Source organism: Tachypleus tridentatus, chromosome 4 (genome assembly GCF_004210375.1).
Source record: "Tachypleus tridentatus isolate NWPU-2018 chromosome 4, ASM421037v1, whole genome shotgun sequence".
NCBI classification, from domain to species: domain Eukaryota; kingdom Metazoa; phylum Arthropoda; class Merostomata; order Xiphosura; family Limulidae; genus Tachypleus; species Tachypleus tridentatus.
This window is the reverse complement of record NC_134828.1, coordinates 15,123,126-15,149,273: the sequence shown is the minus strand read 5'-3', so window position 1 is coordinate 15,149,273 and position 26,148 is coordinate 15,123,126. Positions and strand designations below refer to the sequence as shown.

Below are 26,148 nucleotides of genomic sequence, written 5' to 3'. Positions count from 1 at the left end.
TCCCCATTGGTAAGTCTGAAGGCTTATAACAACAGCTGTGATAATGCAAGAAACAGCTAGCTCATTGTGTTTTGTTTTATTTTTGAATCTCGCACAAAACTACTCAAGGGCTATCTGCACTAGCCGTCCCTAATTTAGCAGTGTAAGACCAGAGGGAAAGCAACTAGTCATCACCACCCACCGCCAACTCTTAGACTACTCTTTTACCAACTAATAGTGGGATTGTCCGTAATATTATAATTCTCCCACTGCTGAATGAGCGAGCATGTTTGGTACGATAGGATTCGAACCCGCGACCCCAAGATTAGAGTCGAACACCTTAACCCACCTGGCCATGCCGGGCCAACTCACTGTATAGCTTTGTGTTTAACTAACGACCAAACTCTCTTACGTTTATATGTATGAAATTTTCATGTGAAATGATTTTATTGATCAGATGAGCAAACTTGAAAATAACAGCAGATTCAATTGGTGATATGTTCTGTAATTCATAATTTGATTGAGTTCTATTTTGCGTGAAAAATTAACTAATTAAACACATTTAAAAGACGGTTAAAACAATGTTTATTTAAATACACATAAAAAACAACGTGCGTACCTCCCTGGACAACTGAGTGATCGTCTTTATTTAATCACTGAATAGCTTCTTGTCTCTCAAGATAAAAAACCAAGTTGAATGGACAAAAGATGGCACGCATGAAATCAGTGGGAAAATTCACTTTCTTTATGTAGTTGGCAGCGTTGTTTCGTTACCTATGTTTTCTCACAGCATTGATCGGTTGTTTTATTTAGTCAGAGTCGGCTGGTGAAGGGTATTCCACTGATAATTTTTTAAAATGCAATATTACTGCAGTATCCTCTTGAGCAAAACAGAAACTATTTACCACGGAAAGCAAAGAAAAACTGGAACAAAGCGATTTTGTATATGTAACGACTTTTCTTTTTACTATGTGTTACTGTCCTTACAACATGAAACCAAAATAACCGAAAAAGTTTTAAAATTGTTATGTTACTAAAGCATGCAGTGGAAAACATGTTTTATTCCTACATAACAATGATGTTAAAATTAAATTAGCTGATGTGTAATCTTATATATAAAATTGTACTGTAACTGGAGAAGAGTCATGACATATTTTGAATACTAAATATTTCGGGGCACAGCAACACACGATATTTCGTTTATTACTTCAATGAAGGCAGCACAGTGGTGACGGAATTTATTGGTAACGTCCGCCATTACAAAGAAAAATATGTGAGTAAGAATATCCCCTTTAGATCGAATGGATATAATTTTAACTCTATACGAGTTATGTTATGCATTTATTTGTAACTAAATTTTTAACTTAATATTATTTTACAAAATCCGAGACTTCACAAAAGTTCTAAAGATAAATGATATTATATATACCTTCTAATTTCATTAGAAAATGTTGTTTATGCGAAAGTTAAATGTTCGCATGATTCTAGCGTGTATATATATATATATACATATACACTTGATTTTTATTTTTTTGGAAGGGTATTTAATTTATACATATTTCATACCAGTTTTATTACCATATCTCTTTTGAGTAACGTAATGTGAAAAGAATGTTAACTCTCGAAATTTTTACGAGTCACATATTTAACCAATATAAAAGACAGTGTGTGTTGCAGCACTCCCACCTAGTTTTTGAAAGTGGTTTTATGGTAACATTAAACTTTTATTTGTATACTTGTCATCTGTTAGAAGTTAAAAACAGAGTGCAAAACTTCTAGAGTAAACCAAAAGTACTGTGTACAAGATAAACCAACCTTTCTTAAGGTCGGATTCCAACTATGATAGCCATATGGATAGAAGACAACTCAATATTTACTTGTATAATTCTCAGTTTTACTCTTTTCACCACGCACGTTGACCATTTTCATAACCTTGACCGTGATATTCAAGAATGTGTAAGCCTAGGTTTTCTATTTTTGCCAAAGTAATTATGGTTAGATTACTTACAAATGTTTGGTGTACCTGAAGAAAACGGATAAAATGTTCTTCGGCTTTCCCTGCATTATGTTCAACATAGCGTAATATAATTTTTATTTGTTCAACTTCGCCCACAGTCCAAAATAAGCGATTAGTATTCAGTCCCTTCAATTTTTTCTATAGTGTTATCTTTCACATTTTTATCCGTCAAATCAATCAACTCATTCTGGATGACTTTACTGAAAATGGTCGTGTACTTTGTTCTTCATGACAAGACATATTTTCTCACCACTGGATCAAATTTCATCAATAATTTAACTAACCCGAGAAAAGTTCTGACTTTTCTTTAAAGGTTCATTTATTTGTTGTTCACGACTACGAAAGTCTTGAAGTTTTGTGATATTAAATGCTGCGCTATCAGTCAGCAATAAACATTTTTAAACATCTCGCTTCCCTTGTATTTCCGTTAGAGAAAGTTTACCATAGCTAGTCTCACTATTTAGTCTCTTCTCTTTATTCGAAGTCTGGCCATTTTATCACACATAACTGATGGGGCCTAGCATGACCAGGTGGTTAGGGTGCTCGACTCTTAATCTGAGAGTCGCTGGTTCGAATTCCCGTCACATCAAGCATGCTCGTCCTTTCAGCCGTGGAAGCGTTATAAAGTGACAGTCAATCCCACTATTCGTTGGTAAAAAGAAGCCCAAGAGTTGGCGGTGTGTGGTGATGACTAGCTGCCTTCTCTCTAGTCTTACACTGCTAAATTAGGGACAGTTAGCGCAAATAGCCCTCGCGTAGCTTTGCGCGAAATTTAAAAACCAACCAAACAAATCTTTTTTAAATGTTTGTTCAAAGATCCTTTAACTTTCGTTGTGATTAATCTAAATCAGCACTTTTTCCTTTTAAAATCTTTTGATTTAAATTTCCTTATTTACAAAGATCAAATATAATAATACAATTAAATTTATTTGTTTTATTCAAATAACACTGAACCAATTACTTTTACGTACAGTTTAGAACTGGGTGATGACAATGAGTTAGGTGAATAAAATAAAGAACGGCACCTGTTGGCACATTATGGAAACTGTCAAATAAGGCAATTGTCCAATTGGCTGAAGGCTATTAAGTGGTGTCGCTTTTAATTGTTGAAAAGCATTTTCCAAACAAAGTTTGAATAAAAATTGCCACAAAACAACTATTTTTTAGAATGTTTTAAATTAGTTTCGTAATAATATAAATATAATAATTACTAACATTAAGTACGGTATACATTTTTTTAGAAATATGCAATCCTCTATGCATTAACGATCGCCTAGAAGAGTTGGCCATAAATCCGCGACAGATTATAGGTAAGTAACCGTTCATATTTAACTTGAAAAACGTGGAATTTGAAAAATATTCAACAAAATTTACAAAAAAACAACAACAAGTGGAGCAATGTGATAATTAAATGTATTTTTTCAGCTTTGACTTTTACACAGATTAATAATGACGGTACTGATAAATATCAAATCATAATTTTTTTATGACCTAGGCCTGAAAACAACAACTTTGTTATGCAGCCAAATTATAATTTCCTTGAAAAGGTGCCGAAGGTCGCCTATTTTAATCTCTCGCACTACTATACAATAGTGTATTGCCTGTCTGTCAATCAACCAGTATACATTAAAGCTGTGGTTCTTAATCTGGGGGTCGTTTGAAGTTTCTTGGGGTCACGAAAGGTTTGAGAATTATTGAGGAAATCACGGAGCAGTTTGTAGTTTTTGTGGCAAGTGCCTGTAACTGCCCATTAATGAGAAACACGCTGAAGTGCGGCAGTTGAACCGCGTCGAGATGCTTGTTGCGCAACCACCTGTCTAATTTTGAGTAAAATTTTTCATATGTTACAACGTTTATAATTGCCTAAATTTTTAACTATATAATATTAATACATCGAACTTAAAATTTAAATATCAAAGGTTTTATCGTATTTAGTATATTTTCTTATTATATATTATATCAACCCTCACACTGAGTGAATCAGTGGGTTTTGTATGATGTTCAGTAATTCCATGGATTTTGCATTTGTTTAGCACTTGTAACATTTTCAATAAATTAGGATCTTTATATAGTTTTGTTTTATTCTACCTTTACGTAAAGTTCACCATTTAATACCCTGGAGAATCTCAGGGGTAAGACGATGAAAAATGTTAAGTTGTTTTGAATTAAGCACAAAGCTACTCAATAGGCGATCTGTGCGTTGCCCACCACGGGTATCGAAACCCGATTTTTAGCGTTGTAAATCCGCAGACAACCGCTGAGCCACTGGGGGGATGACAAAAAAAGGTTAAAAACCACTGCATTAAAAGAACATTACAAAAAGGACGTTAAACTTTGCAATTTGTACTATCGTGACGTCATGAAAACGTGCGCATGTCAATAAACCATGAGAAGAATTATGCTCTGTGTGAGCTTCAACACAGCATTACATACGACTTTAAAAGCAAGAAATAAAAATATATGTTACTGATAATTTTGGTTTTAATCATCCATTAAACAGAACACCTTCGTAGACTCTGCGCAAGAACACTTAGTCACATCTATATTTTAGGTTTACAAAATGTTCTTACAAACAACATTACAGAGTGCCCTACCGTACCTTTACAAACAATGGAATATATGTAAAGGTATACTCTGTAGTTTGTAAATTAAGACTAGTCATTTTGTACACGTGTATATTATGGTCTGTAAGAACATGTACAAATATTCAGGAAATTTGAGAACTAATTATGACAATGTAACTTGCTAATAACATATACACTACTTACCATAGAATAAGCGAAGGTCAATTGTTCTTATGGACAATTACATTACATAATAAAATTTCCTTTGTTCTACGTCATCAGACAGGTGGTAGCATTGCTTGTGTAGGGGTGGCTCGAATCGGTATTGTTTACAATACAAAACAGTATTCCCTTATATCTATGTAATAACTAAGCCACAAGTTCCGTGAATGTCTTGTTAATATCATATCAAAAAGTTTAAATTTGTTTTTCTTTATTTTACATGATAACCCAAGACAATGGTGTAAAAATATTCACTGATGTGACAGTTTTAAATGGAGTATTTATTTTAATAAGTATTGTTAACTAATAGTAATTTTAAAAAAATCATAATTCTAGATGTAAACACTGTTATCATTACCCCTTGAAGTTAGCTTCCCAGCAAAATTATCGTGTTCCTTTATAGGGCTTAAATACACAGTGATAATAGACAAACAATAAATATTACAGTTGGAATGATCTCATTGTATTTAAAACTCGTTTATAAATAGAGTCTTTCTATGTCTATTGAAGCACTGCATTAAAAAAATCAAATAAACAAAGAATGTTTTCAAAAAAGGAAGTAAATATATAGATGGCTGATATAAACCTTTTAAAAACTATTCAACAAAGATAATAGGAACGGCATTTGCATCATCCTCACATGATAACACAGGCAACAAGAAACAATGGAGGAATGATGCAAATGTCATCTCCATCATCTTGTTTGTTTTTCAATGATTGATATTAACCATCCCTACATTTACTGTTGTTTCTGAAAGGTTTTTCTTTACTTGTGGTGTAAAGAAATCTAAACTGATGTTTGGTTGTTTGGAAATCATTAAATTGAAATCAGTGATATGCTATTTGGTTTGTAAAAATGGAGTCGTTTGACGGGCATCGATTGAGAAGTGCCCATGTGTTTTATTAAGAAAAGTATATTATTGAACAATATTGATATTCTGCAGATATATTGGATTACTGAGTACTATATAAAAAACAGTATCATATATTCCATGCGAGGATTCGTCCTGAAGATGGCTACTCATCTTGTGAAGAAAAATATTTTTCAACCGTGTATAAGATTAAAACCAACATATATTTTGCGGACCACAGTCGGCAGGTGAAGTGTAATTAATGCTGGGGCGGCCTAGGAACTTGTCTCCCAAAAACATTGATGATATGAGATTAAATCTAAAAGCAATTTTGCATGAAACAAATACATCAATTGCATGGTGGTTAGTAATAAACCTGACATTTTAGTCGCACCTCAAGGGAGTGCCACATGTTTTACCACCAGTGGATACGTCGTTAGGCCGCCATGACAGGAAGCCATGAGGGATGATTACCTATTAGTACCACAAAGTAGAGAATGTGTTTCTTGGCAGCCATGTTTTATCATATCTATAAATAATCACTAAATAATTAATTTAATTGTCCTAGAAACACTTAACAGTAATTTATAAAATCATTTACAATTAAATCATCATAAAAAAGGATGCTTAACAATAATAACCAAATCATACTAGTTTCTTTGTTTTTTTTAATTTCGCGTAGAGCTACTGGAGGACTATCTGCGCTAGCCGTCCCTAATTTAGCAGTGTAAGACTAGAGGGAAGGCAGCTAGTCATCACCATCCACCGCCAACTCTTGGGCTACTCTTTTACCAACGAATAGTGGGATTGACCGTCACAATATAACGCTCCCACGGCTGAAAGGGCGAGCATGTTTGGCGCGACGGGGATGCAAACCCGCGACCCTCAGATTACGAGTCGAACGCCTTAACAAGCTTGGCCATGCCGGGCCAAACCATACTAAAAATAATGTTTATCACTAAATCCATTGCAGTTAATTCATCTTAAAAAGAACATGACACTGCCTTATCATTAATTAGTCCTATAAGAAGAACACGATAATTAAAATTTAGTCAAGTGATTAAAAATTTTCAGTACCGAATTATTACAAATCCTGTCCTAAAAGGGCTATATCTAACTCATTCTGATGCATACAATTCACGTCTGTAGATTCAAATTGCCCTAAATAGGGCATATCATACAGTGATTAAAACTTATACTTTTACTGATCATTTACACGTTACTGTATCTCATGTTTTACAAAATAGGGCTTTGACATACGTTTACGTCTAATTACAATTATTTTAACAACTCTTCATAAGAGTAACATAAGACTTCAACAAGTCATAAATGTCAAGATTCATGTTAGTGAATTTCTTTACCATCTGTACTAAAATAATAAATAATTGACTTACTGTATCTGTCCATTTTTTAGATCACTGTTGATCAGTCATAAATACACACAAAACTTGTGAAAGTATGGAATACATTTCTAAAGTGTTCATAGCTTGTTTCAGACAATGTTCTGTAGGACATTTAATGTTTCACAAGTCATGCATAACCAATAATCAGTCTACAACTAAATATAATAAATTAATGACATGTTGTTTATTATTATTTAAAACAACAGAACTTTCAGTTTGCCCATCACAAAACAACATACAAGTGTCTCTCTACACGTTGTTTCTAATAACAAGTGCCCAAGACTAAGTAACTGACGTTTATTTAACATTACTTCACATTTAAGAAATGGCCGTGACACCATGTGATTCAAATGTTAAGCTTTCTTCTGCTACATCTTAGAGATACTGGTGTTACCAATAGACACATTATCAAGGGTGACTCGTTCAAAATCAGTTCTAAGTTGACCAAGTCTGTGGTCTGTGAAGTAAGTACTGTGTTGCAATGTAGAAGTAAATCAGAGTTTGACGAAGATATACCAGTTCTAAGAAACAAAACATGACAGAAGTGTGCCATACTGATGGCTACTTATTGGCTTAGTCCATAGAATTAGAATGGCAAAATATATTTTGCTTGTTAACTAATCTAAGGAACAAGTGGTTAAATTTTTGATAACAATTCAGTGTTCATTACAAACACATCTTTGCTACCTTCTAATAATAAACTCTAATTAGTATTTATTTTACACAGGTACTCAGTTTCTTTAGTTTAGAAATAACACAAAACATTTGAAAACTACAGACCCCCGCTAGTCCAGCGGTATGAAAAATTTCCTGTACGTTTATCCCGCGATGCCAGTCGTCTAACCTTTGAACAGTTCATTACAAGTTTCGGTTTATTGGATGCACATTTATTATTAACATCAAATACCCCTGGTGTCACGTGGAGGCGTTTTGTTCTTGGAGAGTTGATCACTTCCCGTCTAGACAGGGCCTTGATTACGGCTAACCTGCAGAGTGCTGTCAGTAGTTTCCATACGATGTGGTTCCCTGGTACCGATCATGCTCTGTTAAGCTTCAAACTTAACTTATCTCAAGTTGTTACGGGTCCAAATTACTGGCACTTTAATAATCAGCTATTGAGAGATGTTGAATACATAAATACCATCACACTCTTAATCGAAAGAAGCCGTAGTCGGCAAGTATATGGTCGTGACAAGATCTCCTGGTATGCGACCTTTAAAAATGCAATCCGTGATATTACCAAGCGATATTCGCTTCGTCGGGCGTGTGACTTTCGATTTAAGAAACGTAAGTTAGAACATTCCGTTGCTCGTGAGTTGCCTAAATTGGCGAGTTGTCCTACTCGGTCTAGGGAAAAGTTATATGCATATGAAGAAGACTCGGAGAAATTTCATCATGACGCCATTGAAGGGGCTCGAATTCGTTCATATATTCGTTGGTTCGAGGAGGGCGAAAGGTCAACCTCTTACTTTTTGCGTATGGAAAAAGTTCGGCAGGGTCGGACAGAATTTCGATCCATGCTTACTGAAGGGGGTGTTCGAAGTGGATGATATAGCTGCTGTTTTACGTCACTATTATTCTACTTTGTATACTAAAGAAGTCCAGCAGGATGATGTAGATATGGTGCTCAACTTTATCGACAAAACGCTTTCCCCTGAGCAAGATGTGTGATGCACCTTTCACGGCCTCGGAATTGTTATCTGCACTTGCTGGTTTACCGACTGGAAAATCTCCGGGTCTTGATGGATTTACATCAGAATTTTACAAGTACTTTTTACCGTCATTTGTAGATGATTTTGTAACCGTCTTGTCCGACCTCTATCACTCCAAACAGTTGCTCCATTCTATGTGCATTGGGGTGATTGTTCCTATTCCGAAGGGCGGGGATCGATGGTTGGCGGCTGATAGTCGGCCACTGACGTTGCTGTGTACTGACTACAAGTTATTGGTTAAGTGCTGGCTCGACGCCTTTCCACCGTAATATCTAGTTTAGTGTCAGTTAATCAATCTGGTTGTATACCTGTCATTGATAACCCGTTAATTTTAGTTTTGCTTCTCCAATCTTTAGAACGTACAGGACAGGGGGAGATTTTTTTGAAGCTCGATCAAATGAAAGCCTTTGATCGGGTGAACCATGACTATTTATTTTAACTTCTGGTGCGAGTGGGTTTTAACTCGACTTTTGTTAATTGGATTAAACTATGTTATACTGATATTTCTAGCTGTGGTAAGTTTAATAACTTTCTCACTGATAGGTTCTCCTTATCTCGAGGTATTCGTCAAGGCTGCTCAATGTCTGCTTTGCTTTATGTTCTCAGTGTTGAACCATTGAGAAATATGTTGGTCCATCATGATCAAATTATAGGTATTGTGGGTGATGGGTTCCTCAACACACCGTCCCTTATTTATCAACATGCTGACGACACTACATTGACTTTACAAGAATCTGATTCCTTGCCATACGTTTTGGATGTTTGTAGTATCTTTGGTCGGGCTTCGGGTGGTAGGATTAATTGGACAAAGAGTCAGGGTCTCTGGGTTGGGAGCTTGGTCTCTTCTAATGAGTATGTCCTGGGAGAGTTGAAAATCTCCCAGAATCCTATTCGGATTTTGGGTATTATTTTTCATTCTCAATTTGATGTTATGCTGCAGGATACGTGGCGGAGAGTTTTGCGCAGTCTCTAGTATCCTGGTGTCCTGGCGATATCGTTCCCTGTCGCTTAAGGGCAAATCTATATGGTGAATGTCTTGGTGGGGTCAGTTTTGTGGTATACATTGTAAATCCTCCCATTGCCACAGCAATTTGAAGCTCGGTTTCGTCAAAATGTATTAGATTTGGTGTGGCGGGGTGGTATTCACAAGGTTGCTTATTGGATCTTGACCAAGAATTTTGCTAGTGGGGGTATCATTTTGGTAGATATACACGTTCGTAAACTTGCTTTTCGCTTGAAATTGCTGCAGAGATGTTTGGACGGTTCTTGTCCGTCGCCTTTGTGGCAACTTCTTTCTGGGTTTTTCTCTTGTTATGGTGAACTCGCATTGGGATTTCGGACTCTTCAATGCCGGATTTTGCCGAGGTATGTGAAGGTCTTACCAATGTTTATTCAAGAAATGTTTCGTGCATGGAAGGTACTATTTGGGGATAAAGGGCTTGACCCTGTTCCTCTTTCATCACGTTTCTGACGAACCATTGTTTCTTAATCCTGTTCTTGTTGATGCTCGGTCACACACGTTTTATTTTCCTGAACTTAGTAAAGCAAGATTGGTCCTTGTGCGACACTTATTGTATGAGGTGCTCCCAGGATTTCTCCCTGTGGAGGCGGTTGTGGAAATGTGTAGTGATGTCGTTGAATGTCAATACCATTGTTTCACTTCTTTGACGGATGCATTGCCTGAAGATTGGCTGGCGTTCACGTCTACTCAGCCAGCTCCGCTGTCCTCGACACAGCATGAAATAAACTTGTACTTTGTGGACTCTTCTAATCAACGGGTCCATTTTAGGGGATAAACTCTGAAGCAGTTGTTTTGTTATTTGAATTGTTCACTTGCTCATCATGTCTCTGCTCCATCCTTATGGGGGAATATTTTTCCTCCAGACGATTGGACACTCATTCGCAAATCTACCTTTTCATCATTTGTGGGTTTTGATGTCTGTACCGTGGATTATTTGTTATGGTTGCGAGCGGTGACTACTAATGTTGAGTTGGTACATATGGATAGGCATCCCACAGGGTTGTGCACTAACGCGGGAAACCATTGACCATCTGTTTTTCATGTGTCCTTCTGTCCAGCCCTTGTGGTCCTATGTGTATGCTTTACAGGAATTTTATTATGAATGCTCTTTCTCCAACTGGGTCTGGAGGAGATGCCAGTTAGTGGGATCTCATCCTCTCTTACCTGGTCGGTGTTTAAATATTTTCGCTTATTAACTAGTTTTGCACGGCTTATTATCCAATCTGCGAGGTCTGTTCAGTTTGCACGCAATCGCGAGCTTCATTTAATTTCGTTCTATACGCAAACATATACACTTACATTATCAAAGATGTGTGTTACATGACTCATTAAGTGTCTTTAACTCATTGTATCACTATAACGGTAGGTTGGTTACAAAAGGAGTACACGGATACCTGTTATGTGCTTTGTTAAGATAAAATGTGTTCTTTTCTACAATTGAATTTTATTTTTTTATCACAGTGTTCCATTAAGGTTTTTGGTGTATTTTGATTTAAAAATTACAGCTAATTATCACTTCTTATATTTTTTAACACATTTTACACCTGTTGTAATTTTTAGCAAGGTATCTTACAATGTTTTTTCGTTTTGTTTTTTTTCCATATGCTAATTACTTAACTAGTGTTTCGTTTACTGTATCACTATAACGGTAGGTTGGTTACAAAGGGAGTACACGGATACCTGTTATGTGCTTTGTTAAGATAAAATGTGTTCTTTTCTACAAGTTTTCTTTTTTATCACAAGTGTTCCATTGTTTTCTTTGTTTTATTAATGTTTTTCGTGTAATTTGATTTAGATACTTACCGCTAACTATTACTTCTTTTATATTTTCTAATTCATCTTATACCTTTTGTTGTAATTTTTTAACAAGATGGTATCTTGCAATGTTTTCTCTCCATATACTAATTATTTAACTAGTGTTTTATTTGTTTATACCTCTTCTTTGAGTTGGGATGAATAAAAAGAAAAAATCCGGATTTACAACGCTAAAATCAGGGGTTCGATTCCCCTCTGTGGGCAGAGATAAGGTCCTCCTAGTTGGGGGTTGTGCAGCAGACTAACACCCTACTCACTTAAAATCCAGTCTGTTACCGAAACCGCAAGGGATTGTGGCCCTGTGTTCCTTAAGGAATTTAGTGGTACAATTATTATTTGAAAACTAAACCAGTCATGAAGTTTAACTGCAGTTTAAAATTGACGTTCAATAAACAAACCAAGACCTGCAAAATGTCGCACATATTCAAACATTAAGGAATATTTAAATGTTTACTGATATATAGACAGGAAATGCACCAAAAACAAAAAGTACTTCGACAATTTACACAAAACGTACAAACAATATAAAAATTAAATTTCAAGTTTCTTATGATAAAAGATAATATATACCTTTTCTTTCACGTTTTATAAACCCAGTACGTTTGGCTACTGAGGTGTTACATCCATTATACTACGTTTTAATCTAGAACTCACATATTTATCATTTAAATATAACACGGAAAGTTAAATACAAAGTCTTAACTTCTTGAATTTGTAAGAGTGTAGAGAAATTGTCTATCTTACAATTGTTATCTGTCTGTATAATGTTTTAAAATGTCTATAGTGACCGACATTGCAGATATTTATTCTAATAACTTGCATGTTTAATATTCAACGCCCTCAATACGTATTGGTTTAAAAAGAAAGATCAAGACCTTAAATAAAAAAAAAAAAACTTTTGACTTTTAGTGTTAGCTAAAATGGATAATGCTTTTGTTTGAATGTAAAACTATCTCATTCATGGTTTTACTAAAATAATAGAATGACAGAAAAACTTCGTTAAAATAAAAGTTTATCAAATGAATCACAATACTCGCCCCATGGCACCATTTTGACGCCCGCGCAAATAATTTTATTGCCCGCCTCGTAGTGACATAAACCTGAACCATTCGACCCTAGTGGCACAAGTTGGAATCACTACCCACCAGTGCCACTGTCTGGAACTATGATGTCAGAAGGCCACTTGACCATCCGGTCTTGAAAAGTATCACCCTATTTGACAGTGAGTTTTCTCTCGTGCTAATTAGGATTTTGGGCTACGAATTTAAGATCCATGCTCGTGTTTCACTGCCAGAAATTCGCGCTCAGCACTGTAGAATTGAGAATGTTTTATAACATTAACTATCAAATCTCATTAATCGATTTAAAGTAACGGAGTTTACTGTGGTACCGTTAATTAGCTGTAGTTTCTCAGTTCGAAATTATAAACATCAAGCGCAGATGAATCCTTGTATGGCATTGAGGGAGACAACGTACCAGCTGTGTAATGCAAATGGCGTCCATTTTCACGGTTATTTCAGACTGAGTTTGAACTTTCGCAGTGAAACAGTGAAAGTTAGAAAATCCTTTTTGAAGATAATAATTCTAGTTCTATATTCAGAAAGTTTAAGATATTAAGTTTTAAGAACAGTAATTCCGTTTTCTTTGATAGATTTTCTGTAGTTGTATGAAATCTAACAAAACGTGTAATGTGAAAAGCAAATAATGGAGTACCATTTCTGTATAACCAACTATTTTTTTTAGCAAATTATATTTGATATTTATATAAATAAATATATATATATCTTTGTAAATTATTATAAACAATTCCAATGTTGCTATCTCTTTAGTTGTTTGTTCGTTTTGAATGTCGCGCAAAGCTATACAAGCGCTATCTGCCCCTAATTTAGGCATCTAATCATTACCACCTACCGCTAACTTTTAGGCTACTCTATAACCAACGGATAGCGGGACTGAAAGGGCGAGTATGTTTGATGTGACGGAGATCCGAACCCGCGACACTCGGATTACGAGTCGAATGCCTTAACCCACCTGGCCATGCCAGGCCTCTTCAATGGAAGACGAACTTTAAATATACGAATGCAAGACTTGGTGTAATATTAGGTTTTAACTACATATTAAACTGTCGAATTACGTTTCGCTTTATTTTTGGTGTGTAAGATGGCATAATTTTGGTCTTTCTTATACTCGAGACAGAACGTTACATATTTTGTTTTACTTTTACCTCACGCAAAACAGTTGCGTAAATTTACCAACAACAAAAAACACAACTAAATAGTTTCTAGTCTTATTTTGCGTAAACTATTATTAACAAGTAATGAAAAACAAATCTGCAAATAAATTAACTGTGATGTGGTCTTTCTGTAATTAAGCACAACGGGCTATCTGCACTCTGCCCACGACTGGTAACGAAACTCGCTTTTAGCGGTACAAGTCCACAGACGCAGTACTGTGGCACTGGGAAGGAAATGGCAAAAAACAAAGTGCAGAACACGGATGGATAAATATACAAAGCCATACAAGAATTACTAAAACAGGTGGACAGATGTTTCAAATTATAACTTTGATATACAAATCCGATTGTATGAATCTATATTCGAACAAAAGCAGTTAAACTAAATAGCACTATACAGTTATGCACTAGATAATTACCACAAGCTTTCAAAACTGACTCGGTACTTATGGGTTACTCATGTGTATTCACACTTACAAAGTTTCTACACTTTCTGGCCTTGTCGTTCCTACATCATACTTTGTTTGAAAAATGTTTTATTACTTGTTTTCTCACAACTGAATTGAATGAGGTTTATATATTAACTTTTATTTTTGTAATTCAATGATAAAATATACTGTTAATATCGTATCAGTTTCTCTAACTTTGAATTACAACACTGGGGGCCACTGAAGGAGCAAAGGACAAACGTTAACGTAATATGTACAAAACTCAGGCCGTTTAATTCGCTTCATGCACAAACAATGGACTCCATCACATGCTAGGGTGGTGTAATTTAATAGGGAGGACATCGTACAGAACCCATTCCATAAATTACAATCCCATACGTGCATACACACACACACAGCTGTGAGGTTCGTACCCTCTGTAAATTTCACGAAAAAAGCGCTATATAGTTTTAATAATTAAGAAATTGGTTTGAAACTCAGACATCAGTAACATGTCCACAGATGTAAGTTGCATAAATACTTTATCTTTAATATTAGTTTATTTTTGTTGAAATTGTTTTGACAGATATCATGTTCGTACAATGAAATGCCACAAATGTTTTGTGCTGCCATCTGAAGACCAAAAAATGAAACATGGAAATAATATGTGCTTGTAAACTGAACTTGCTACTAAGTAGCACTTTTCTTTATTATTTCACCGCAAAAATACATGTGGTAAAAGAACAGAATCAGTTATGTACTCCATTATGGTAATTAGGTGCTCAAACATAGCTATAATCCAACTTCAGCGGTTAATTGTCAAACTTCAGAAAACAGTGCTTAAACTTTTTCAATGCCATTCACCTTTGAGAGATTTCTTTTACCCGACTTTATGATTTATCTATATTCTGTTTTTCTTCTTCCGTATTACACAATTAAACGTTAAATGTCCTTCTGCCCACCCCTGTTGTAACTTAAATTATTAGGGTCCAGTTTTACAAGTGACTATAAGACGATGTCAGCCAGATAAGGTTTTAACTCGCATGATAAAAATAGTTTTATAAACGTTAACTTCTAGAAGATGCTTAGCTAGAATTTGTAGAAATGGGTGTAGTTCTTTATGTTTAAGTTACTGATGTTCATTCATACAGTAGTGTCAGTTACCTTGATTAAGATGTATTTATTTAAATGTTAATTTATACACGTTCATTCGGACAGTGTTGTAACATACTTCATTAGGGTGTGGTTACGTAAATGTTGTTAGTCAGCAGATTAGGATGCTATCAAAATAAAAACAGATAAACAACAACAAAGTCTTGTGACTTGTTTTATTAAGGTGGCACCAGAGTCTGTGTTACCAGACCCAGTGAATAAAACAGACAATTGAAGTGAGGCTGCGGGGTTAAACAAACAGCTAAAAGTTGGTTTTAATTCAGTTGTTAAATAGAGTTAGGGTATATTGGCTACAGCTTTTAGTTCATCATTGCCCAATAAACTGGTATGGTTACCTTTCTGTTATTGAAACAGCCGTCGAGTTAAAAACGAGTCTGTCCAGAAAGAAGTGTCTGTTAATTAAGCATGTTAATTATTCTGCATACATAGCACCAGGAGAAACACATCATTCTCCCTTTTACAAATTGTTTTCCTTTAGTTTACTATAACAATTACCAGGATACTTTACACATATATATACTTAGTTTAGGTGGCAATTTTCTCCAAAGAAATATTTAAAAGAATCTCATAAGTACGGCTCACTTACTTCTAACGTCGCACGTGAACAGTGGGCCATTAACAGATCTCAGAAACACGAACAAAACGAACATATGAAATAATAATTACTGTAACATCAAAACAATGTTTGTTTAGACTGTCACCAATTTATTTCTTAGCAAGAAGCATCCAGAAAAAACATTCAACAGGGCATCTAGTATCTGTAAAACAGTTCAGAGAAGAATCAGATATAATCCACGTATTCAGTTTACTACGAGTTATGGCATATCTTCTTTACAGTTAAATTACTAAGATAATCGAAACAATAAAATGATTGTTTTTTCATAGTTTGTCAGGTTTATTAAATAAAAATTTACAACAATAAAAGAAATACCACAATTATTGTCTGACCTGAAAACCAGAGAGGCATCGAATGTTTAAGTTTTTTTTTAATTCATTGTAATAAAATCGAGTGGCTTAAGGGTCAGCTTTTCTTCCATCACAAATATATTTGAAAGAAATTTCCTACTATAGTTTCTCCAAGCCAAACAAAAAGATCACTTTTAAACAATGAACTATATAATTATACAGATAAAATATTATTAAAACACAAAATATATTACTAATTTTTAACACTCGTTCACTAAAATAACTAAAAGACAAAATTTTAAAAAAAGGGTTGAACCTGCATCTCTTCTAATCCATGCCCAGTCCAAAACTGTTTTAAAAGCAACCAGCTAAAGATCTCAGAAGTAATTACTTTTGACTATTACCTGTGAAAACCTAACCTTTGTATTGGCTTTCTAAGTGCCAAAGTTAAATAGAAGTTTCAGGTATTACCTAAAAACTGGTAGACTAAAAACACGTTGGTTTCCAATATAAAATTTGAAAAAATTAATAATGACTTCCTCTAACCAAAATAATGTATGTGTGTGTGCATATATATAGACACACACACACACAGATGACCTTTAACCTTCAATTTAACAATAAATAGCTGCAGAAATAAGTTCAAGGAAAACACATTCATTACCAACAAATTGTTCCTACAATGTTTACAAATCCTTTCTTCTTCTGGATTATAATTTAAATTTTTTTACCTAATATTTTAATCATAGTTCTGTATCTTTAAAAGTAACAAAGATAAATCAGTTATATAATTGATTAAAAGGACCAATATTAACTAATATACTTGTGTCCAACAGTACTTACCTATCTGTACGTGTCAAACCTACCTGAATACTTCCGAAGCTATAAAATACAAGCTCGTAAACTAGAAAAGCTTTCACCATAAGCAAGTTTAATTGTTGGTAACTGAACAGATTTTCAGTAGAGGGCAGTGATGTAACAAACAAGAAATATTTCACATAACAAAATGCCTTTAGAGAAATTAATAAGTAAATAATAATAATATACTTAGTATTTTATAAGAAAACAAATGTTAGGGCTCTTAAACATTTCACTCACAGCAAAAGATAGACAGAAAACTCAAGATTTGGAACATTTCTTTCCATGTAACATTCAACAGTACTCATTAACGTAACAATTACCTGGTATTAATGTTGCACCTAAGCAATAACAGACCAATTTTTGAATCCCACCAAACAACTTTAATGGCAGTGTGTCTTAAATACAATTTTTGATTACCGTCAAAAAAGAAACAAACAGAGAGCAGTCTTGTCCATCAGAAGTGTAGATATACGTGTATACAAAACAAAACAAGCCATTATGGCTACGTTGCTTGACCACATCTCCGAGGTTAACACCATTAATCTATCTGTGCAAGGAACAGAGAATGTTATTTAATCCACTGTTTACCATAAGCTCATGTACTTTCAACTTAACTCACTTCAATACTTACTATCAACAACATATAGTGTTACACTTAGAAAAAAACTTAAATATTATCTTGTCCTAATAAACGAAACAATACTTTTGCAATTCCAAGTACACATCTCTTTAATTAACCCTTTCTGGACCAGAAGACGTGTCACTGACATACTTAATTCAGTTCCATGATATTTACAAACTACTTACTAAATGTCATCTAATTTTGACTCTATCTAGACAATTTATATTTCCATAATATTTTTATGTGAAATGTATTTACTTTAATTTCTTTTCATACTTTATTTCACTGACCAACAAAATAATAAAAATATTACATCAGTTGACAAAGGATCATTGGTTACCTACCACCTAACGTAACATTACTGATAGAAATCAATTTATATTTAATAAATATAATTTTTTTAAAATAAATAATATGTTTTGTTTGTTTTGGAATTTTGTGCAAAGCTACATGAGGGCTATCTGTCCCTAATTTAGCAGTGTAAGACTAGAGGGAAGGCAGCAAGTCATCACCACCCACTGATGACTCTTGGGCTACTCTTTTACCAATGAATAGTGGGATTGACTGTCACTACCCCCACAGCCGAAAGGGCGAGCATGTTTCGTGCAACGGGAATTCGAACCCACAACCCTCAGATTACCAGTCAAACACCTTAACACGCTTGGCCATACCAAATAATAAGTTCTTTCATTTATGTTTGTTGTTCAAATACAATAATATTCAATAAATAAAGATTTCTACCATCAGAACATGTTAAGTTTCCTGCATCAGAAGCTTCCTGCTGTAATCATTACATCTAACCAAGTTCATCAGAAGCTTCCTGCTGTAATCATTACACATCTAACCAAGTTCATCAGAAGCTTCCTGCTGTAATCATTACATCTAACCAAGTTCATCAGAAGCTTCCTGCTGTAATCATTACATCTAACCAAGTTCATCAGAAGTTTCCTGCTGTAATCATTACATCTAACCAAGTTCATCAGAAGCTTCCTGCTGTAATCATTACATCTAACCAAGTTCATCAGAAGCTTCCTGCTGTAATCATTACATCTAACCAAGTTCATCAGAAGCTTCCTGCTGTAATCATTACATCTAACCAAGTTCATCAGAAGTTTCCTGCTGTAATCATTACATCTAACAAAGTTCAATCATTACATCTAACCAAGTTCATCAGAAGCTTCCTGCTGTAATCCTGCTGTAATCATTACATCTAACCAAGTTCATCAGAAGCTTCCTGCTGTAATCATTACATCTAACCAAGTTCATCAGAAGCTTCCTGCTGTAATCCTGCTGTAATCATTACATCTAACCAAGTTCATCAGAAGCTTCCTGCTGTAATCATTACATCTAACCAAGTTCATCAGAAGCTTCCTGCTGTAATCATTACATCTAACCAAGTTCATCAGAAGCTTCCTGCTGTAATCATTACATCTAACCAAGTAATCATTACATCATTACATCTAACCAAGTTCATTTCCTGCTGTAATCATCAGATCAGAAGCTTCCTGCTGTAATCATTACATCTAACCAAGTTCATCAGAAGCTTCCTGCTGTAATCATTACATAACCAAGTTCATCAGAAGCTTCCTGCTGTAATCATTACATCTAACCAAGTTCATCAGAAGCTTCCTGCTGTAATCATTACATCTAACCAAGTTCATCAGAAGCTTCCTGCTGTAATCATTACATCTAACCAAGTTCATCAGAAGTTTCCTGCTGTAATCATTACATCTAACCAAGTTCATCAGAAGCTTCCTGCTGTAATCATTACATCTAACCAAATTCATCATTACATCTAACCAAGTTCATAAGAAGCTTCCTGCTGTAATCATTACATCTAACCAAGTTCAGAAGCTTCCTGCTGTAATCATTACATCTAACCAAGTTCATTTCATCAGAAGCTTCCTGCTGTAATCATTACATCTAACCAAGTTCATCAGAAGCTTCCTGCTGTAATCATTACATCTAACCAAGTTCATCAGAAGCTTCCTGCTGTAATCATTACATCTAACCAAGTTCATCAGAAGCTTCCTGCTGTAATCATTACATCTAACCAAGTTCATCAGAAGCTTCCTGCTGTAATCATTACATCTAACCAAATTCACGAGCTACTCCTTGTTACTTTTCTACAAAACTGTAAGTTTCTTTTTCTTACCACTTTATTTACCATACATTGATATAATCTGCTTTATCCGATGATATTGAAATGTTTTCTGTAGCTACTTTAAAAGCTGAAACTTCAATGGTATTTGTTTGAGCTACATCCTGTGAAATCATAGATATAAATAAAATCACAGAGTAAAATGAAAGCAGAGAAAAAAACAAAAAGGAAAGAAAGAAAACCATGAAAACAAAGAAAAAGGCTCTATTCTTGTGGGATAAAAGGTTCTTAGCAAATATTAATGTACATGTTGAGGTAGGTTGAATAGTCATATAAACAAATACCTGTGTTGCTTCTGGACAAGACTTGTTAGCTATACAGAAATTAATATTTGAAGATTTCATGAAGTTATTTTGCTACTTATATGCAACAAATATTACAAAATGACATGTTACAAATTGTAAAATACTTTTAGTTACTCGTCAAAACAAAATTAAAATTGTTTTAACCTAAATGTACAAGTTTGATATGCACTCGGCAAATGAAAGGTGTACACTGGTCCTGAAAGGGTTAAGTTTTTTAGGGAGTGGGTGCGAGTGAGTTATTGAACTATTTTAACACTGTATTAGAATACATCTCAAAACCTGCACATTTCTACTAATGGACGTCAACCCATTTTTTTTTTTTGGCAACAAATAATTCAGTACTTTTGTCTTCAAACAGAAGCTTCATATATATCTTAAAAGGTTTACATTATGCATTAAACACACACATTTGTTTCCTCCACATGAAATTTGTAACTTTGGTTCTTTCAGATTTTAATAGTGTATTTTGCTCTCAACATAAACGAGTTTACTATACTCTCTTACATTTTTCTTTTTAAATACAGTGGAATGAACATTCTTTTAAGATCCAATATGCAGAAATAAAGAGATTTCTGTTTGCAGGCTATTGCAAAGCAAGGATTTTCACCTGCTATCACTCCAGTGTAGTGATGTCTCTGGTTTGAAAGCAAAGACATATGCCATCAATTTTCTTCTCAACGAAAAGAGATGGCACTGTCTGACTCCCCCAACAGTCCAGTAACCAGCCCATCAGAACTGAAGTGAAGTGAGCAGGTAGCTCTGGTAAAGTATTTACTTACAAAACCATGTACAATGGAGGGTGTCCACTGTCTTAAAGCACAGAGGACAGGTGTTTTCTTGCCAATGTCTAAAAGACTCTCTCTGTCTTTGGGACGAGGTAACACAGTACCTACTAATGTCAGAAGCACAACTGTCCAGAACTTTTATTAACATCTCTATTTGTGCCTTGTACTACTTGCAGATTTTGCCTGCTAGATCCATGAACTCTCATTTACCCTCCTCAGCTGGCTTTTCAGACAGTTCTTTCAACTTCTCCACGTACTCAGAAAATATATCTCGGAAACGGCCCCACGATTTTTCTGGAATGGTGATTGCAGTCCTGAAGTTGCTCTTTACCTGGTGAGGTGGGAGAGAATGAAAAAGGAAAAAATAAAAGTGAAAATACAAGAATTTTATGGTTAAGACCAAACCAATTTCAATTAAACACAAAGACTGAAGCCTTAAAAAAAACATTAAAAGAAATCACTTACAGAGAGGCCGTGGATCCCCGGAAACCACAAGTGGATATTTAAGTAATATGATCAATAAACAGCATAAAACTGTATCCTTCACACACTTTGTTGCTTCATATTAAGAGCATACTTTAACTTTTACAGGTGTATGTTTAAAGATGACTTGGAGAACATGCAACTTCCTTATTTCTTTGAACATAATAAACATTAACAAGAATTTATTGTTTTCTAATTACACTTATTTAAGCCTCAGATTCCTCGGTTACCAGCGAATTATAAAAACCAGATTTCGTCTGCAAGGTTCATTGCTATGAAACCTACAATGCACTTTTGGGACAATTAAGTTGTTCATAACTTGTAGTAAAGTAAATGACAATATTCTGAAAACCAATCACACATGTACAAAATACAAAGCAATAAAACCACACTTAAGAATGAAATGTGAAAGATGTTTTTAAAAATAAGACAAACAAAACGTGAGTTTGAACCACTAACAAGCATCCTACCGAGAATTAACATTTTGAAATATTTTAACAAAAACATACTGGTGATTATATTATGTACTCCTTAACAAAAAGATACTGGTGATTACATCATGTACTCCTTAACAAAAAGATACTGGTGATTACATCATGTACTCCTTAACAAAAAGATACTGGTGATTACATCATGTACTCCTTAACAAAAAGATACTGGTGATTACATCATGTACTCCTTAACAAAAAGATACTGGTGATTGTATCATGTACTCCTTAACAAAAAGGATACTGGTGATTACATCATGTACTCCTTAACAAAAAGATACTGGTGATTACATCATGTACTCCTTCACAAAAAGATACTGGTGATTACATCATGTACTCCTTAACAAAAAGATACTGGTGATTATATCATATACACATTAACAAAAAGATACTGGTGATTATATCATGTACTCCTTCACAAAAAGATACTGGTGATTGTATCATGTACTCCTTAACAAAAAGGATACTGGTGATTACATCATGTACTCCTTCACAAAAAGATACTGGTGATTACATCATGTACTCCTTAACAAAAAGATACTGGTGATTATATCATGTACTCCTTCACAAAAAGATACTGGTGATTACATCATGTACTCCTTAAAAAAGATACTGGTGATTACATCATGTACTCCTTAACAAAAAGATACTGGTGATTGTATCATGTACTCCTTAACAAAAAGGATACTGGTGATTACATCATGTACTCCTTCACAAAAAGATACTGGTGATTACATCATATACTCCTTCACAAAGAGATACTGGTGATTATATCATGTACTCCTTAACAAAAAGGATACTGGTGATTACATCATGTACTCCTTCACAAAAAGATACTGGTGATTACATCATGTACTCCTTCACAAAAAGATACTGGTGATTACATCATGTACTCCTTAAAAAAAGATACTGGTGATTACATCATGTACTCCTTAACAAAAAGATACTGGTGATTACATCATGTACTCCTTAACAAAAAGATACTGGTGATTGTATCATGTACTCCTTAACAAAAAGGATACTGGTGATTGTATCATGTACTCCTTAACAAAAAGGATACTGGTGATTACATCATGTACTCCTTCACAAAAAGATACTGGTGATTACATCACGTACTCCTTCACAAAGAGATACTGGTGATTACATCATATACTCCTTCACAAAGAGATACTGGTGATTATATCATGTACTCCTTAACAAAAAGATACTGGTGATTATATCATGTACTTCTTCACAAAAAGATACTGGTGATTACATCATGTACTCCTTAACAAAAAGATACTGGTGATTATATCATGTACTCCTTAACAAAAAGATACTGGTGATTATATCATGTACTCCTTAACAAAAAGATACTGGTGATTATATCATGTACTCCTTAACAAAAAGATACTGGTGATTACATCATGTACTCCTTAACAAAAAGATACTGGTGATTACATCATGTACTCCTTAACAAAAAGATACTGGTGATTACATCATGTACTCCTTCACAAAAAGATACTGGTGATTACATCATGTACTCCTTAACAAAAAGATACTGGTGATTATATCATGTACTCCTTAACAAAAAGATACTGGTGATTATATCATGTACTCCTTAACAAAAAGGATACTGGTGATTACATCATGTACTCCTTCACAAAAATATACTGGTGATTATATCATGTATTCCTTCACAAAAAGGATACTGGTGATTGTATCATGTACTCCTTAACAAAAAGATACTGGTGATTATATCATGTACTCCTTAACAAAAAGATACTGGTGATTACATCATGTACACATTAACAAAAAGATACTGGTGATTACATCATGTACTCCTTCACAAAAAGATACTGGTGATTATATCATGTACTCCTTCACAAAAAGATACTGGTGATTACATCATGTACTCCTTAACAAAAAGATACTGGTGATTATATCATGTACACATTAACAAAACGATACTGGTGATTACATCATGTACTCCTTCACAAAAAGATACTGGTGATTATATCATGTACTTCTTCACTAAAAGATACTGGTGATTACATCATGTACTCCTTCACAAAAAGATACTGGTGATTACATCATGTACTCCTTAACAAAAAGATACTGGTGATTATATCATGTACTCCTTCACAAAAAGGATACTGGTGATTGTATCATGTACTCCTTCACAAAAAGGATACTGGTGATTGTATCATGTACTCCTTCACAAAAAGGATACTGGTGATTACATCATGTACTCCTTAACAAAAAGGTACTGGTGATTACATCATGTACTCCTTAACAAAAGGATACTGGTGATTACATCATGTACTCCTTAACAAAAAGATACTGGTGATTACATCATGTACTCCTTAACAAAAGGATACTGGTGATTACATCATGTACTCCTTAACAAAAAGATACTGGTGATTATATCATGTACTCCTTCACAAAAAGATACTGGTGATTATATCATGTACTCCTTAACAAAAGGATACTGGTGATTACATCATGTACTCCTTAACAAAAAGATACTGGTGATTATATCATGTACTCCTTCACAAAAAGATACTGGTGATTATATCATGTACTCCTTCACAAAAAGATACTGGTGATTACATCATGTACTCCTTAACAAAAAGATACTGGTGATTGTATCATGTACTCCTTCACAAAAAGATACTGGTGATTACATCATGTACTCCTTAACAAAAAGATACTGGTGATTACATCATGTACTCCTTAACAAAAAGGTACTGGTGATTATATCATGTACTCCTTAACAAAAAGATACTGGTGATTACATCATGTACTCCTTAACAAAAAGGTACTGGTGATTATATCATGTACTCCTTAACAAAAAGATACTGGTGATTACATCATGTACTCCTTCACAAAAAGATACTGGTGATTACATCATGTACTCCTTAACAAAAAGATACTGGTGATTGTATCATGTACTCCTTAACAAAAAGATACTGGTGATTACATCATGTACTCCTTAACAAAAGGATACTGGTGATTACATCATGTACTCCTTAACAAAAAGATACTGGTGATTATATCATGTACTCCTTCACAAAAAGATACTGGTGATTATATCATGTACTCCTTAACAAAAAGGATACTGGTGATTACATCATGTACTCCTTAACAAAAAGATACTGGTGATTATATCATGTACTCCTTCACAAAAAGATACTGGTGATTATATCATGTACTCCTTCACAAAAAGATACTGGTGATTACATCATGTACTCCTTAACAAAAAGATACTGGTGATTGTATCATGTACTCCTTCACAAAAAGATACTGGTGATTACATCATGTACTCCTTAACAAAAAGATACTGGTGATTACATCATGTACTCCTTAACAAAAAGGTACTGGTGATTATATCATGTACTCCTTAACAAAAAGATACTGGTGATTACATCATGTACTCCTTAACAAAAAGGTACTGGTGATTATATCATGTACTCCTTAACAAAAAGATACTGGTGATTACATCATGTACTCCTTCACAAAAAGATACTGGTGATTACATCATGTACTCCTTAACAAAAAGATACTGGTGATTGTATCATGTACTCCTTAACAAAAAGATACTGGTGATTACATCATGTACTCCTTAACAAAAAGATACTGGGTTTTGTTAAGGAGTACATGATATAATCACACCATTATCCTTTTCACAAAATACGTGATATAATCACACCATTATCCTTTTCATAAAATACGTGGTATAACAGCCTGCTACACCACTTTCGTTTTATCCTCTAATGAAACTTATTTTTGTAAACTTCGTAACTTTTTAAAACTTAAACTATTATTTTGTCAGTGGTGGCTGATGACCTATGGATACATTTTTCAAACAATCAAAACCACAGTTTGTAAAATCCTGTAACTTCTCATCTTTGCAGAGCCATCTTGCAAAGCCAGTGTTTTTTGTTTAAATAAACACAGTTTTCTTCTACAGAAATGTAAATCAACAATGAACCTATAGTGACAGTTAATACAAGTTTTACTACACTACTATAAATTATTCAACTAAAACATAATTAATGGTTAAAAAAAATAAAGTTTGGTGTCACTGTTTACATCAGGGAAATGGAAATCCAACATGAAGGAGCACCTCACAAAAAA

The 26,148-nt window shown here is 34.4% G+C and overlaps 1 protein-coding gene and 1 long non-coding RNA gene across 10 annotated transcripts in view; one reads left to right on the top strand and one right to left on the bottom strand.

The window, feature by feature from the left end:
• The first annotated feature begins 1,191 nt into the window (after positions 1 to 1,191).
• On the top strand, positions 1,192 to 13,692 carry LOC143248613 (uncharacterized). The gene is made up of 3 exons (XR_013027091.1): positions 1,192 to 1,252; positions 3,238 to 3,306; positions 13,509 to 13,692. It is a non-coding gene; the product is annotated as an uncharacterized LOC143248613 (long non-coding RNA).
• Positions 13,693 to 14,911: 1,219 nt separating this feature from the next.
• LOC143248608 (transcriptional regulator protein Pur-beta-like) overlaps positions 14,912 to 26,148 on the bottom strand; it is a 94,336-nt gene continuing 83,099 nt past the window's right edge. For all 9 annotated transcript variants that reach the window (XM_076497102.1, XM_076497104.1, XM_076497108.1 and 6 more), the window contains exon 7: positions 14,912 to 21,389. In XM_076497102.1, coding sequence (XP_076353217.1) covers positions 21,261 to 21,389 — 129 coding nt within the window. In that variant the 3' untranslated portion in view covers positions 14,912 to 21,260. The remainder of the gene's footprint in view (positions 21,390 to 26,148) is intronic.